Source organism: Scleropages formosus, chromosome 23, assembly GCF_900964775.1.
Source record: "Scleropages formosus chromosome 23, fSclFor1.1, whole genome shotgun sequence".
Lineage (NCBI taxonomy): Eukaryota > Metazoa > Chordata > Actinopteri > Osteoglossiformes > Osteoglossidae > Scleropages > Scleropages formosus.
Window position 1 is genome coordinate 10182426 of NC_041828.1, and position 16822 is coordinate 10199247.

A 16822-nucleotide genomic window follows, 5' to 3' on the forward strand; every position below is an offset into this window, starting at 1 on the left:
AACAACGGAGGAGATAAAGATGACTATAAAAAGAAAGAAATAAATATACGTATCAGCGTTCAGGGGCAGGTGAAAAGAGGCCCAGTCTGCTGTTGCCATTTTCCTGTCATGTCTTCATCATAACAAACTGACCAACCCACAACCCACAACCCACAACCTACACACACACACACACACACACACACACACACACACACACACAGAGCATGCTGTCAGAGCTTTGAAGCACAGTGACAAAAACATGTTCCTCTCACTAAAATCACTTAATATTGAATGCTTCTACTGTAAACATAAACCTAAAAAGTAAAATCAATAACCCAAGAACACCATAATTAAACCTTCTGCCGTTTAAAGTCCCTGAGAGGAATTTTTTTTGAAAGCATTTAATAAAAACCCTTTGAAATACTGCTGTTGATATTGAGGTGAGTCAGGTGGATCAGTCACTCAAAGTGCCGCACAGTTCACCACGGTAAATATTGAACTATTCTCTAGGAGCATCCGCCAACCAATAAGTATCTATTGAATAAAGCTTAAACAAATTATGACAGGGACCTCTTTGACTCATGACCTTTCCCGACCCCTGATATCCTTTGATATTTACGGCAACCATTGCAGGGCTTTCCTGATAACACTGTGTTTACAATAGCTGCTTTTGGGGCTGTAAATTTCGAGCAGAGTAGTACGAGCCTGAACTCGGAGCGAGTCTTGCGATGTCCTGCACCACTTACACTGTCCAGGATTGTGTCTTAACCCCCCAAACATAGGTGGACATGGCTATACTAATTCTTTATTTAAACTTTTAATTCAACATAACAGACTGCAGCAGACTGCCATTCCATAAACAGTCTACCTTTGCTCATGTCGTATGTTTCTGGGATCCAAACTACAACGACCAAGCACTGGACAAGTCGTTACTAATAATGAATGGATGGATGGATGGATAACCAACAAATAACACAAAGCAGTAAAGAAAAGCTCTGCAGTTCCATAAAGTCTTGACTTGAATATAGGCAGCAACTTTCCTAATATGGTGAGATTATTCTACTATCCTATTCAAACATCAACTGGACAAGAATTAAAAAAAAATCAAAAGATTAGTGTGATCCTTTTTTGGAGATGTAAATCTGAATTCTGTATTGATACCAAAGTATTTACATTAATTACTATTTTGTCAAATTACTTTCCATAAAGAGAAAACATGTCTAATAGGGACCCTGAGTAAACCAAATCCTAAAGTGTGTTCCTGACCTCATCGGGGCTTGAGGCCTGGTATGTGCGGTTGTCATCACTGAAGTCCTGATCAGCCTCGGTGTACTCGGTCTCCCCATTGACTGTGGTCCGGGACTCATACACTGGGGTGACGTTGTGGCACAGGGCGATGGCCTTCACGGCTTCATGGATGCGGCTGATAACACTTTTGCGCACCTTGGGAGCTGCTGTCTGGGGCTTGCGGGATGGAGTTGAACTGTTGCTGCTGCCATTGGATTGGGAACTGACCTGGAGAACCCCAATTTGAAAACAGGGTTTAGGGTCTACAAACCAAACTCATCACAGTTACAGCCATCTCCTGGTAACAACTACATTTATTTGGGTTAAGTACAGAGGCTCCATAACTTACAAACACAACTGGGGCTGGAAGTCCATACCGAACTTGATTTGGATCATAAATCCAAAGGCAACTTCACCACTAAATCACAATCAGTAAAAGCTTAATAATACAAACATGTAAATAAAATTTTTATTTGAACATTTTCATTAACTTTGCACTACACTGAAATTAAATTACACTGAAAACAAAAATTTCCTAAAATATGTGTGTGTGTGTGTGTGTGAAAATAAAAATGCCTTTTCTCTGCAACCTCCAACTAAATGTTGACTGATTCATCTGATAAGTGTTCAACACAAAACAAACTGTCAACAGTAGACGTTAAATGGATGTTGGTGGTCCCAAATTAAGACTCTTTAATGTGTTTCTCTGCCAAGTAATGGCTGGATCCAAAAATGCAGGTTGCTTCCAATCCACAATAGAGACATAACAGAATAAATAAAGAAAATACAATAAAAATAAATATTGTGAAAAGTGCATGTATCTTCAAAAAAATAAAGCAAACATTTATGTACTGCTTTCTAGTCAAAATCAGTGATTAAATATTTCATAATTAGGGTATTAGTTCTACTATATTTCAAATTCTTAAACGTTGATGTCTTGCTACATCTGCAAAGCAATACCTCATACTGAACAACTGTCAGTGTTACAGATGCCACGTTATTTGAAATAGTACTACATCTGTGGCAAGTTCACACAAGTGTGATTCAAAACAAAAATAAATTAATTAAAAAAATAGAGGGTGAGGGGGAGAATATTTTTTTCACACAACAGATTTCAAGATTTTTTTTTTCCCCCCACTCTCCATCTCACAGCACCCATCAATTTAGCACGGTGGTGAGTCGGTTGGCACAACAGAACTCCAGCTGTATTTGACACAGTTTATCTGCTCTGCTGGAGCAGATCATTTTTGATTAGTAACCTCTGAACGGAAGGAAAGCTCCTCGAAGGTTAAGACATAGAACGACAACCATCCACGATCTGTCAGGGCTATCAAACACCAGAGTGCTTCGTGCTACACTATAACTGGCCGACTGTTTCAGAGCTGCTGATTATCTTTTACACTTCTCACTCCCCCACCTTCCCCTCACTTGCACTCTCGACTCCCATCTGGGTATGTGACCAGCAGAACCATGAATGTTGGGCTTAGATACCCTGGTGTGGCCTAATGTAAGGTTTCAGCACATTTTTGAACCTTTAAGCCACTTTCAGCATCTGCATTCTGCAAACTCATATACCATCACAGCATCAAATAAATTAAGCGAATTTACTTTTCTGAATTATGTTATGTTTATTTATGCTTGTATAATTTAATTTCATGCAAATTCCATTAAGGATTATACTCTCTGTCAAAAATGTGACCGGGGGAATATAATCAGGTTGTAATAGATTTACTGGGTGGATTACAGGGGTCCTACAAGATTATTGTCATCTTAATAATAAAAGAGGACACACAGTGGTATAAAAATCAATGGGGGTAAACTGTTACCACTGAACTATACTCAGGGACCCACGATTGTCTTTAACAAATGTAACATATCAGGTGCTCTGTGGATCAGATCAGATGTCAAGTTGAGATGACATTTCTTTCCTATATCACCTTCTCCCTTAACTACATAAAACAGTGAGAAGACTAAAGGTCAAGAAACACAATATTCTGAAGTGTATAAGCTATCAATTTGTATCAATATATAAGTGAACATTTCACACCTTGGAAATCATTGATTTTGTTCCATAAGCTGTAGTTTAATATATTGCTAAAGTGGTCCAATAAAACAGGTTTAAGGGTAATACCTGGGCATATGACTGTACGATGTGACTCTGAATCTCGTCCATCGTGTCTGTTCCATAGGACACAGTCCCCAAGTGGAGGCGCTTGAATATCATCTCATTCTGTGTTAAAGTTCCTGCAAGTTACACAATAAAAAACAGGGAAAGAACAGTTCAGTCCAAAGCTTCAAAAGATCTGGACTAAGAAATGAAGGAAAACCACCAAACAATGATTAAAAAAAGTGAAATATCATATTGCATCATGCCTTTAAAAAGGTGTCAGCTTTTTAAAATGGCTTTGTATACAATAAGTCTACTAATAACATTTTCACATCCTGAGCCAATCGACATAGAGACCCTATAATTACTGGAATTAGAGAGGAAATCCACAGGAAATCCCAAATTAGACATGCTGTATTAAATATATCACACACATACTGGTGAGTTAGTGAGATATTTGAAGTACTGCAAAAGTTTCTGAAACATTTTCATCAGCAGTAGCTGAAAGGCAAACAAGCTGCTGGGTGTGGGAAAGTCTTTCTCCTCAACCAAGATAAACACCACACCAAATACTTAAAGACACAATGCCGATAAATAGTAACAAACGGTAATAAATTCCTGTCTACTAAAATTTTATGAAACATTTGCACAAGAACACAGTGAAGTTAAAATTCCATATCTGTCTGACAGCTGAAGCTTGCTTTTAAGATGTATTTTTATTTATTTTCCTCACAATTTAATTGTAATCCGTGAAGAAGAGACAGTCAAATCTTTAAATCTGACATGCCAGAATGTAACACACAATAAAATGGTTTTGAAAATATTGGAGAGAGAACAAGCAGACAACTCCAAATTAAAAGAAAAACAGGAAACTAACAGATGTTTTATGATTTTTTTTCCCCTCAATCTCAAAAAGCTGGACCATTTAACACCTGGTGAATAAAGTGTGCTGTGAGCCTATGACACTGCTGTCCAGGGGGCTGCAGATGTATTGCTTCTGATTCAGTTTATTACATGATGATCAGTGTGCTTCAAATTGTCTTGTATTAATGATTGGAGTTACAAACTTCAGAAACCCTATACTTATGTCTTTATGTTTGATATTTTACCTGTTTCAACCCACTGATTTCAAAGTCGAGTCTTAATGCAAGCTAAATGATTTTAATAAAATATATAACTATTAAAATAACAGCATACCCAATAGCGTGTGGACAGCTAAGTGGAGAAAAGCATCTGCTAAATAAATAAAACATAAATGCAAGGTGATGCTTTAGCTTTCAGAAGGATTCTGGGTAATCGTCAATGAGTGGATGGCTAGACTTTGTGATTAATGTGACATACAGACTTCTGAGCAAACATTTATGAGTCAATCTTCATGCATATATTCATGAGGTCTACCTAGGAATGCATTAAATTCACCCATATCTCACAGCACACCCTATTCAGCTCCTGATCCAGGTCATAGTGACATCCCACCTGGACTACTATAACCCTCTCCTGTGTGGTCTTCTGGCCTTTGCTATCAAGCCTCTCCAGCAGAACCAGAATGCTGTGATACAACTTCTGTTTGACTCACAAAGTGACTCTGAGTGTAACTCTGTTTCACTCACAAAATCACAATCTATGGGCAACTTAGAGTGACCCCAGTACAGACGAAGAAGGGTTTTTGACCACTGGAATAAACGGAAGCACTGAAAACCCTCACAAACACAGGGAGAATACAGAAACATACACAAAAACCAACCAAATTTGAATCCTTGTCAGAAACCATAGCCCGGGAGCTCTGAAGCACCAACACTACCTGCAGCACCACCATGCTGCCACAGTAATGGTAAAACTCACTTAAATGTCATGAGGATGCTGATAAATTCCCCAAACCCAATTTGCTTCTTCCAGGATTATTATTATTATTGTTATATTTAGCTGATACCTTGACCAAGGTGACTCACAGGGATGAAATAAAATGAGAAAGAAATCAAAGTGTCCATAATGAAAAAGGAATTCTTTATACCAACATAAGAGCTATTGTAAATGAAAACAGTCCCTCTTTCAAAATTCCTTTGAAAGGCAACTAGTTCTGTTAAACATAATATTAAAATCTTCCTAACAGATTGAGAACAAGTCAATCTGCCTTCTTGATTTAGCACCATTTGTTAATTCGTCACGCAACGTCTCGCATTTCTGGTCAGTGACAAAACGTACTGCGTCCTAGCAGTTAACAGATTTTATCTGTTATTCTATCAATCTTTGTAGAATGATTACGTTTCACACACTGGTGGCCACAGATGAATCACTATAGCAACATCATTTATTTCAGATCTTAGTAAAAACATGCTCACAAACCCAGTCAAACCTAATTACACCATTTTGCTTTCTTGTTCAACAATAACAAATGTGTAACTTGATTACGGAAACACTTCATTCTGAATTCTATTCTGGCTGGAAATGGTCTACAGTAATGGACACCTTTGGCCAAAATGTGCACTGACGAAGCAAGAACCTGATTTACAATTACAAGGTAGTTAAGTGTCAGTTATGTTAGAGCTATTCTCCAACCTGGACAACATAATGCTCCATGTCCAAATATTCAGTTCTATATGACACATGGGATATGGCAAATCACAATGAATATGCAACAGGTTGAAGCATGAATGAAGAGTCTTGTCAAAGTCTTACTATGGTCCGTCCTATTGCCAAACTGGCAATATGGTTTGAAAATAAAAAGGAAAAAAATTTAAGAAACTGAAGCGCTTCATAATGACGGCCTCCAGTGAAACAATCTTTTCAGCACCTTCAAACTGAAAACACTAAAAAATAGCTCACTGACAGGTCTATGTTTGCCTACCTGTTTTGTCAGTTAGGAGGTAGACCAGTCGCCCAAGTTCTTCTGGGATTGTGCTGGTTCGAACAACGGTGCCAGGAATATTTTCATCTTTTGTGATCATCCAGCCATATGCGGCCTTCCCCATATCAAGATTGACACGCAAGCTACAAGAATGTCAGAGGATCTCAATAGCCATGGTTCATAAGTTACAATTGGAAATATAAAAAGCAATAGGGCTTCACGTTATACAGTTATCCAACTAACACCAGAATGATGTCAAATGCCTTCCATGGTCCCCCAATTACTGGATCTAAACACCACTAAAACAGTACAGAGGGCAGAGCACCTTGATTCCTAAAACATACAGAGCTTCCTTCTTGATAAATGGTCTAAAATTTCAGTAGTGAAAGAGAAGGCCAACTCCTTATTTGTTAAACATATGTATTACTTGGTATTTGTCATTTTTTGCATCACCTGTAGGCATAAACATTCATAGTAAGCAAAGGAGAGGGACTATTATAAGCTACCAGTTGCAGATAAAAGACAGTCAGGTTTTATGCAATACCTGATTGGGATGATATATGAGAAGAGCACAGTGAAGCGGAAGAGATTGCGAAACCAAGGTCCCACAAAACCTTGAAGAGCAACCATGACGACAGACAGCACCACCTGGGCAAGAAACAGGGCCTTGGTCAGCCTGTTGAGCTCCAGGTCCAGCAGTCCCACCTGCAGGGAGTCAGGAAACAGCACGCCATGAGAAGAGATCAACAAACACCTGTCAAAATGCTCTGAACTCTCAAGAAAGACTCTGAATCAGCCAAGGATCAAGAACGTCTGAGGAACTAGTTACATCAAAAATACTGAAACAAGGCTTCTACGCTGTCTGAAAACGATAACAGCTATAGTATAAAAATAATTAGAATACATATGTAAAACATTATATGTTCACTGAAAAGCTACATACTATAGTTTTTGCTCAAGGTACTTTGCCATTATGAAAATACAACCAAAAATGTCCTGTAAGTCTGTCAATATGGAAACAAAGCAACTAACTGCCTGCATGTCAACAAGAATCGCACGCAGCTTGAGACTGAGAGACATACGGTAATTCCATCATGCCCATTGAGTTCTAGTGACAGACATCTGCCTTGTCTAATATTTGGAAAAATAAAAAAGTAAAGAAAACACAACATGGGAGTTTGTGTTCAGATATGCAATTAGCATTTCAACAACAACCTTAATATTAACATTAATCTTAATAATAATAATAATAATAATAATAATAATAATAATAATAATAATATCCATGACTCAATTATATATGACTGTTTAAGTTTTCAATTTTATTTCAAAATTCAACTGAATATGTAATTTTAAGACATCCAAAATCCGTAAAATAAAGAGGAAAAAATCTTTTAAAAAATCCAAATAAAAAACTAATCATGAGTCTAGGCCTTCCCAAGACAAAACGGGGAAAGAAGAACAGTTTACATTTGTGGTACGTCCCTGTAATAAATACACTGCTGTATAAACCTTTTGGGATAGCAGAAGCAAGAATAAAAGTTCCCATAGCAAAAATTCCTCTATTTTCTTTTTCAAGTACATCTCTTAGCCAGTGAAGCATGTGGGAAAATTATGTTAAAACTGGGCTGAAAAGAAGACCACATTTAAATAGCTGAAAAAGGAGTCCATGCATTCTTAACTGCCATCAGTTCCTTCCATTGAGAACTTGGCATTTGGGGAGGGGGCAGCAAGGGGACGGCATTTGCTGATTTATCAGCTGCAATTAAAAAGCAGCCATGGCCAGGATAAACGTCTTTGCGGCCCTGTTGCTACAACTGCGTGGTTCATGCTTCAGCTGTTGAGAAATATTGTCTGGGGGGATTCAAATGAAGAAAAATTGAGTAAGAAGGCACAGAGCGTGTCCTGGAGCCGGAATCCCATATAGCTTTGACAAAGGTTTTCAAAAAAAAAAAAAGTTTTCAAGCCTCACTGAGGATCTGATGAAGTCATTATTCATTCAGTCAGAGAGAGGGGAAAAAAGGACTCAATGACCTCAATCTAAAGATGCTATCAATGCGTGCAAGCGCATATTTTCCTCTATTCACCCAAAGCAAGTTAAAAAAAGAAAGGAACGGTTTAATATGGCTTTTCTGAATTTGTGGAAAGAAAAAGTTGTGAGGCACACACTGACACACTCTTCCCCTTTACCAGAGCTAAGAAATGCTGTGAAATTTCAGGGAGGAACACTCAACGGGCACAGAAGTGGATTTTCCCGACAAAAACAGCGGCTTTCAGGACGAGCGGCTGGTTGTCAGGGTGAGCCCATTCTCCATGTATACGTTTATTAAAGCCTCCAGGTCACTGACCACACAAGTACTGAGGCTCTGCATGCGTGGTTCACTCAGTTGTGCTCGCAAAGATTTAAAGGAGCACTACAGCAGAAAAAGTAAAAAATAAAATTACAGTCTATGTAGCAAGATTTGGTGCACAATGCTTTGTCTCTGAGCCTCTGTCCATTTCACCCTGACAGCTTCTCCAGAGCACACTGGGTTCATGGAGAGAAGCTGCAGAGCCCATTCTTGCTACATTCCCATTTACAAGAAGGTGCTCCTCTCTCAGCTGGGAGCTATATTGAGGTGCTCTGTGATGCTCGATATGTCCAACGCCTTCAACTGACTTTTGAGGAGAGGCTCAGAATGAGCCAAAAAGCTAAAATTACTCAAGCATCCTAACAGCTGAAACAACACAAACATCCTGTAATGAATAACGCATTTTTACTGATTCACAACTGATTTATCTTCTAGGAATCAAATCAAGGATAGAGCCAGCAGTCACTGACGTTCTAAAAAATCCCAATTCTTTAATTTGCTAAATAAATGTGGAGTCCTCAACTTAAGGGGTGATGTGAACAACGTTCAATGGCTTATGATTTAGAAAATAAAGCAAAGATTATTGTAAGAGAAACCAACCTTTCAAAGATTACTAGAAAACCTCAAAAAAAATTTGCTAGAGTTTAATCAATATAATGAGAAAATGGTCATTCAAATTCCATAATAGGATGCATGATTACGAAATCAAAATTAGACAGCTCTTCTACGTCATGTTCTTCCTCTCTGCTGCTTAGGTTACTTCTTGCCTAGGATCTATTGTCTTAAAATAAGAAAACCTCAGCTAGAGGATGTTCATCGGTCTTGAACAGACAAGGTTAAATGTCAGTCAGCTATGCAATGTGGGGAGCTATTAATATCTCCTGCACCGTCATAGGAAGCTATTAATAGTAATCAACACTGTTTTTCTTGTGCACTGGACCACCCATGTATTAAGCCTAATGGCTTTTAACTTCCGCTGACCAGAGAGAACTCAGTAAAACCTTACCACTGAAATGGTAAAATCATATAACATCCTAAAAAACCTTTCATCTATACTTTCCTCCATCCTTAGTGCTTTCTTTGTACCATTGCACTTTTCCACTGTATGTGGTTTGTCATGTATTATTTTTAATAATAATTGTGATTTACGATATATTCAGAATGCTTATTCATCACTGGAACCCTCAGGCTGTTAAAAAAAAAAAAAAAAAACAAATTACCACCACACTGATTAAGTTACCTTAGTTCAAAGCCAACAGTCTGCAATACTCTACACTACTCTACATCACAGGGATTTTTAACCTTTTCACTCTCACACCTCACCTGAAAGTGAACTCAATGTTTACACCTCCTCTCCTTGCCTAAATTAATAAATGAAGCAATCAAGACAATTTGGGGAAATTTACCTATGCAGCTTTATTTAAGATGTTTATGAATTTAATTCAAAATATAATTTACAAAAGATTCTAGACTTTTACCAGAATTTTAGGGAGTGAGTGAGCAATTGCAGTGGTGTCTCAAACCTCCCCTGTATCCCCTCTCCAGGGAAGGCACACCCCACAGGTTAAGATCCCCTGCTCTATCACATCTATTCTGTCATTTGTATTATCAAGACCGTATGCAATTCTCATTTCTCATATGACACACCCTTTTACAAAAGGTGTAAAATATGGTCACATAGCTGCCGCAGTAGCTTAAGCCCTGTGCTGACACTTAGCCCCCTTCGTGGGACGCTTTGACAGAGGCTGTACTGAAACGACGAGTGACTCCGCTCATTCTGAGACTGACTCCTCTCCTTTCTGTGAGCTTCCCAGCTGAGAGAAATCCAATACTTCAAGGATGTGATGTCAGAGCTGTCAATACTGCACCCAAGTATAGGGGCTGGTCGGGATGGGAGTTAACACAGTGCAGTTCGAGCCACAGAAGCCTTTTGGTTTGGTGTAATCAGCTGTGACATATCCTGAACAGCGCTTGCACTCAAGTCTGCAGCTCACTGCCAATTTCTTCACATATGTACTGTCCTTCTTCTCTCTCTCTTTTTTTTTTAAAAAGTTCTATGACACCAAAGACTGAGTAGCACCAACAAAGTGACAAGGGTCAAAGAGGGACAATATCTTCCACTAAACAATGAACCATAACAGAGGAGTGCATAAAAAAAAAGCACCCATCCACCCCCCCAGTTTCCACACCTTCACACCTGAGAAAGCCACTGTGGACAGAAGCAGAGAAAGAATACCAATTTCAGAGAGGGCTAATATTTGCCTAGTACTTTTACTGTCCATAATGGGCAATGTATACAGAGACAGAATGAAATACCACACGAGTCCAGCTCTGGTCAGGAATGAAACTAATTATTTCAATGACATTTATACTCTATTTCCAGAACAAATGAAAATGGTTCATGACAACCGGTATGGAGGGGTACCATAAAAGGCATGGGAGTTCTTTTACATTCACATTTTATAGCAAAAAAAAAAAAAGTTAACTAGTTAGTTACTAGGTAAGCAGGGGAATACAACAAAATATAAAGCAAGGAACAGAAACAGAGTTTTAACTCTCTTGGAACGTGAGTGCCACCATTCCACAGGTCAGCTCAAACAAGTTGATTAAATAAAACCATGTAGCTCATTCAGCACCTTCAAAGAATTTACATGACTGGACAACTGAAGTAACAGAATCCATTTCATGGTATTATTTAAGAAAATAGCTATGAGTAAATACAGTGTCATATAGTTACAGTGAGATTCAAGAGTGAGTTCACCAAGTATCACAGTATAAAGTTTAAATATAAAGTTTACACTTCTTTCCAGCACAGACCAACCATACTTATGACATCAGTTCTTTTGTTACTTTATTAATGACTTGCTTGCCATTAATGACTTGCAGGGGACCACTTGTCCTCAATAATCACAGGGGCACCTATTGCTGACTGGTATGTGCCAAATTTACATTTCCATTTATTCATTTAGCAGACACTTTTGTTCAGAGTGACGTACAACTCAACAAAAACAAAAGTGCATTTCACCAGATGGAGAGACAGACACAGACACACAATTCTCAATACCGTCAGTATGTCTGATGTCACTGTTTAAACCAACATACATTACATGGGAAGCTGCATATAAAGTTGCTATAGTACAATTTTTTTAAAAAGTATCATTGACAGTAACGTTACATGAGTAGCAGCACAAAGAATTGATAGGAACTAGAAAGGTATTTTGCGACAAATGACATTATGTATATTTACGGAGTGATCAGGAGATGTGGACAGAAGTGAGACTAAAAGAGATGAGTTTTGAAACCCTTCTTGAACACTGAGAGCAGTTCTGAGTGAGAGAGGGGAATCATTCCACCTCACTGGAGCCAGAACTGAGCACCTTGTTGGCCTATTTGGTGTATTTATCACATTATACTGTATTTAAGCCAACAAAAGTACTGATGCAACTGAAAATCAGGTATAAGTGTTGCAAAAAAATAATCTTCAGAGTATTTTAATTTTGCTGAAAGTTAGGAACCTGTGCAGATCTGAAGCGAAAGGACTCCCTGCTGTCACCAGGCTTTTGATGTCAATCCTCACTGTGCCAGTGTTCTAATTACTGATCACGCTGACAGCGTCACCCTTCCATTACGCCCTGTTACTGCGTCCCCTCCTTGACAAGCAGCAGTGCTGTCTAAACGTAGCAGCCCTCAGCAGCAGCCAGTGTTTATCGGCACAACATGCAGGTGACACTGATTGTGGGCAGATGACAGTGGCATCAGAGTGCTGAACAGATGGCGGGCGAGGGTCGCATGTAGGCGACAAACCGTCCGCAGGGGTGCACTTCTCTTCTATGACAGCTATATACTTTCCAAGTACTCATCTTGTCATACCCCCCAAAGGCATTTAAAAAAGTAAACAAATAAATTAACACAAAATAAACAAAAATAAAATAGTCTGGTAAAATCAAAGATGTCTGGCAGCAGTATCACCAACAAGGAGAAAACCACTAATGACAGACTCACTTCCAGTCAAACAAAAAGTTAAAAATGCAAATAATAAAAAGCAATTTATGGTATCTTGCTATAAATCAAGACAACCAGTAATTAGAGTCAGGAAATAAATTGGCAACCTCCTTTTCGCCTGTACGCCTCATTGGGGCCATGGGTCATGCCCAAGCTATTCATCTGTAGTCCATGTCTAACCAGCTCCCTGCGAATAATCACAGCATCCCTGGGATCTGAATTAATTTTTCCAGAGAACGCTGAAACAGCTGTCCTCAGTGCATTGCTTGGCATCAATCGCTAGGCTCTGATTTGTGCCCCTGGCGGGAGAAACAGATCTATGCTACTTGCATAGCAGTAAGAGACAAAAACATATCATTTTTTTTAAAAAACATAGAATTTCCTTTTACTGTTTGTCAGAGATTTATGAAAGAACAAAATATATGTGTTTGCATGGAGGTCAGGTTTTGCTGAATCAAAGAACTCAAACAAATATTGACAAGAAATGGAGTTTCAGTTCACTACAACTTAGGGCTGAATGTTAATATTTAACTTCAAATTTTAATACATTTGCCTATCCAGGATGTACCTTGACTCAAACCCTAAGCATCCAGGGCAGGCTTTGGGCCCCCCTGAACCTGCATTGAGCAACTGATAATGAAAAAATCAAATTTCATTTAAACACATAAACTGTAACATATGCTGCATAGCAAGCTTTTAATTTTCTAAGGCTAGGCCACAGAAACTGGAAGTCACAGCTCCACATTTACAGGGTTTGCCAAAGTAGTTCCTAACCATGATTCAAATGAGGCTGATAAGCTGGGCTGTTAAATTAAATTTAAAAAAAAAAACCATCCTTCAGCCAATCACGAACATCAGTAGCAAATGGATTTGCCACTTGTTTATTTATAGGAATTATGATTGTGTGCAGTGTTTTCCATATAATGAGATATTTTAGATATTACAGCTGCTTACAGTTATAACCCCCACCCTACACCAGTAAAAGCCAGTGTAAATAAACAAATGTGTGCTCCTTTTAGAAGGGAAGGAGTTAAACAGAGGAGTAACAAGCCTAATGTGGACATCTGTTGTAGTATGGATGTGACAGTTCCACACCGTACAGGTGGGAGTGTATGAACATGGTCTTGTTTCCTGTTCTTCGCTGCACTGGAGCACATCACTCCTAATTTTAACTGACAGCTTAAATGTTTCCAACAGATAAGATAAATTCTGTGTTCATGAGTTATATCTTTTCTGAAATGTACAAGAGGAGCAGCACTAACTGTTAAGACAGGGAGACGCTGGACTGTAGTATAACAGATGACAACTAAATATTTGAAAAAATGTTCCATGTTCATCTAAAATGATTTTTATGACAGATTTTTACTAACACTATTTTAAAAATCAGTTCCTGCACGATGAGAGCACTTGTACGCTGCATGCTGCAATAATTGTGAATAGACCATCACAAATTACTGGGTAGAACATGAAAAATGCTTTAATAGTGTTCAGTATGCTCATACTCTGTTGAAAACTTTGTATGAATCATGGGAAAAGCAATACATTATGAATACTTCATGCATTCATGCATCTTAATCCATATAACACCGAAGGACAGCATTTTCAATGTTGGGGAACTTTTCAGCCTTGCAGTGTTCATTATTTCTAATCAGTAATCAACCTACTTGAATAGTTTTTTTTCCCAGCCTTGACTTTCTAGATGAAGCTGGACCTGTCAGTGTAAAAGGTCAGTTCCAGCTGTTCATTAACCTACAGGCAAATTAACCAACTAAGAGTTTAAATGACAGCTGGAATAGTAAATTAATCCCTTTTTGGCAGTTCTTGCCATAAAAGGTGAGACTGATACATTTTGCATTTAGAGACAGAAACTGTTGCTTGTGGGGTTTAGAGGAGAGAGAGGGAAAAAAAAAAAACACCTTTTCAATATTTAGTACCTCACAAACATTTCCAAGAGCTGTGGTTGCAAGTGAGGATTTACCCATTTACAGTACAAATCTGAGTGAGGAAAAAGGTAAGAGAAGGCAAGAGAGCGGAGACAGCTGGAGCACTGGGTACATGCCTGAGATTAATGTCCTTGTAGTTTGCTAACATTTTCACTATACATCACAAATGCTGAATGCAACATTCTCAGTTTTAGCAAGAAAGAGAAAAAAGCAAAATATTCACAAAGGTTCACACTGAAAAGAACACACACACACACACAAAAAAAACGGGATCCTTCACTCGGCCAGGCAAAAGACCGCTTCTCAGTGAATTTAAAAATGAGCCACACAATGCCTAATAAAGAGGAAAGTAATGATTCGCATATAGATGCAGATCACTTTCCTCCTTGTCAGGGCCATTTGAAAGCATCTCCTTTTCTATAAGAAACACAAATCAATATGCCCGAGGACTCACAATAAATGCTGTGGGCAGTTCGCATTATGGTGTCTTTCACAGGGATTCTACGCTCTGAATAACGTATTACAATGAGTGGCAGAAAAATGGCAACCTGTCACAATTGATTTCTGTAGTTACTCAGCTTCCCCCATCCCCATTCAAAGGTATTGAATATAGGGCTGCATCACTAGGACTAGAATACCACTGACATTGCTCAGCTGAGATATATATAATGCAAAAGAATGTGCGGAAAATAAGGAAAATAAAATAATGCCTTTTTTTGTCCCATACCTATAAAGAGCTTTGCTGATTCTCTCTCCAGCTAGTGTAAAGAATTGTCTTTACCTTGTTTTTGGCATGGGATGTATTCAGGACACTTCTGGTTTCCTTGCCGGTGTAGATTACCACCCCTATCACTGTGCCTGTTGAACAAAGCCATACAAATAATATTTGGTGAAAGAGCAAAGATAATCCCTGAATCACAACACAAACATATTAACATTAAAACTGGCATACAAGCAGTTAAGTGCATGCAATGTGCATTTGGTAGTTTAACATTTTTATTATGCTTTTTGTGACAATCTTCAATGTTTTTATGATCTCATTTTATTATAAACAAGTCTTTCAAAAAAAAAAAAAAAACACAGATGGAGATGACCAGACCACACACAGAGCTTGTGTTTTCATCAGTTCTAGGTCAATGTCATTATTAAAACTATGAAACTGAACAAAATTGCTCCACCATGTCCCCACAGTCACATTTTTGTTGTTGTTGTTTGTTTAATGTTCTTTTTTTGTATACAGCCCTGTTATTACACTTTTTCATCAACAGATCCTTGCAAAAAAATCCACACACATTGACTTTAGTACTTCCAGTAGACATAATTTCAATCCACTGCTTTATCCTTGGTTTACACAGATACTTTTCAGACTAGCCTAAATATTTCCAATTATAATGCCACAAAAATTAAGTAAATTATGCATTTGGAAGATTCCGTCTGAGCCTAATTACTATACAGTATTTTGCTTGTCTTATCAAGATATAAAGCATCTGCTCTAATATTGCATAAACAGCAGTTAACAGTGTCAGTTTGAGGGTCTCATTTCACTTAAATGAGACAAGATTGTCATTGGTAATGTCTAATATTTACTTTAAGACCTCCTATTTATAAACAGCCCACACACACTAGTACCACACCATACGAAAAAATATATATAGCACAAAAACCACATACAGCAACATGATACCATTAAAAAAAATCTGATCAATATTCTTCCACCCTCATTTTCCAATTCATTACAGTGACCTTGTTCAGAAGATGAATGTGCTTTTAATATTAAATGAAGATAATGGGAAACCATGGCCACTTATATACTTAAATACATCGTCATTCCTTTCCGTCTCGACATTGATGACTCAGGCAGAAAGGAAGCGAGAAGAGAAAAATTAGAAGCAATTAGTCACATCTGGAAAACTGCCTTGAAGGTAACAGTCACAAGTCACTATCAGTGCTATACAACTGGAGGCAGACAAGGTCCTAATAAACATATTAAATTATCCATCCAGTTGTGTACATAAGTGTAAATATCTGCAATCTTAAAGAGCATGAACTGTAATCCTAGAACCACGATAATATTTCCTGTAGAAGGTAAAAACGTAACTTAAGTTCTGTCACACTGAATTATTAATAATATTCTTTTAGCTGACACTTTTCTCCAAAAGGACTTACAACACGAGATTTGTTCAGTAGCTATTTATAATTATTTACTACTGGGTAATTTATTCTGTAGCTGTAGCAATATAAGGTAAGTAACTTGCTCAAGGATACGACCCCAGGACATGGGATCTGTCTTTTGACTGCACAGTGA

At 38.1% G+C, this 16822-nt stretch overlaps 1 protein-coding gene across 3 annotated transcripts in view; it reads right to left on the bottom strand.

The window, feature by feature from the left end:
• Positions 1 to 16822, bottom strand: part of atp9b (ATPase phospholipid transporting 9B) — a 58910-nt gene that overhangs the window by 17356 nt on the left and 24732 nt on the right. For all 3 annotated transcript variants that reach the window (XM_018750281.1, XM_018750280.1, XM_018750282.1), the window contains 5 exons: positions 15299 to 15375; positions 6766 to 6926; positions 6222 to 6364; positions 3401 to 3513; positions 1249 to 1497 (listed from right to left, as the gene is read on the bottom strand). In XM_018750281.1, the coding sequence (XP_018605797.1) occupies positions 1249 to 1497; positions 3401 to 3513; positions 6222 to 6364; positions 6766 to 6926; positions 15299 to 15375 (743 nt within the window). The remainder of the gene's footprint in view (positions 1 to 1248; positions 1498 to 3400; positions 3514 to 6221; positions 6365 to 6765; positions 6927 to 15298; positions 15376 to 16822) is intronic.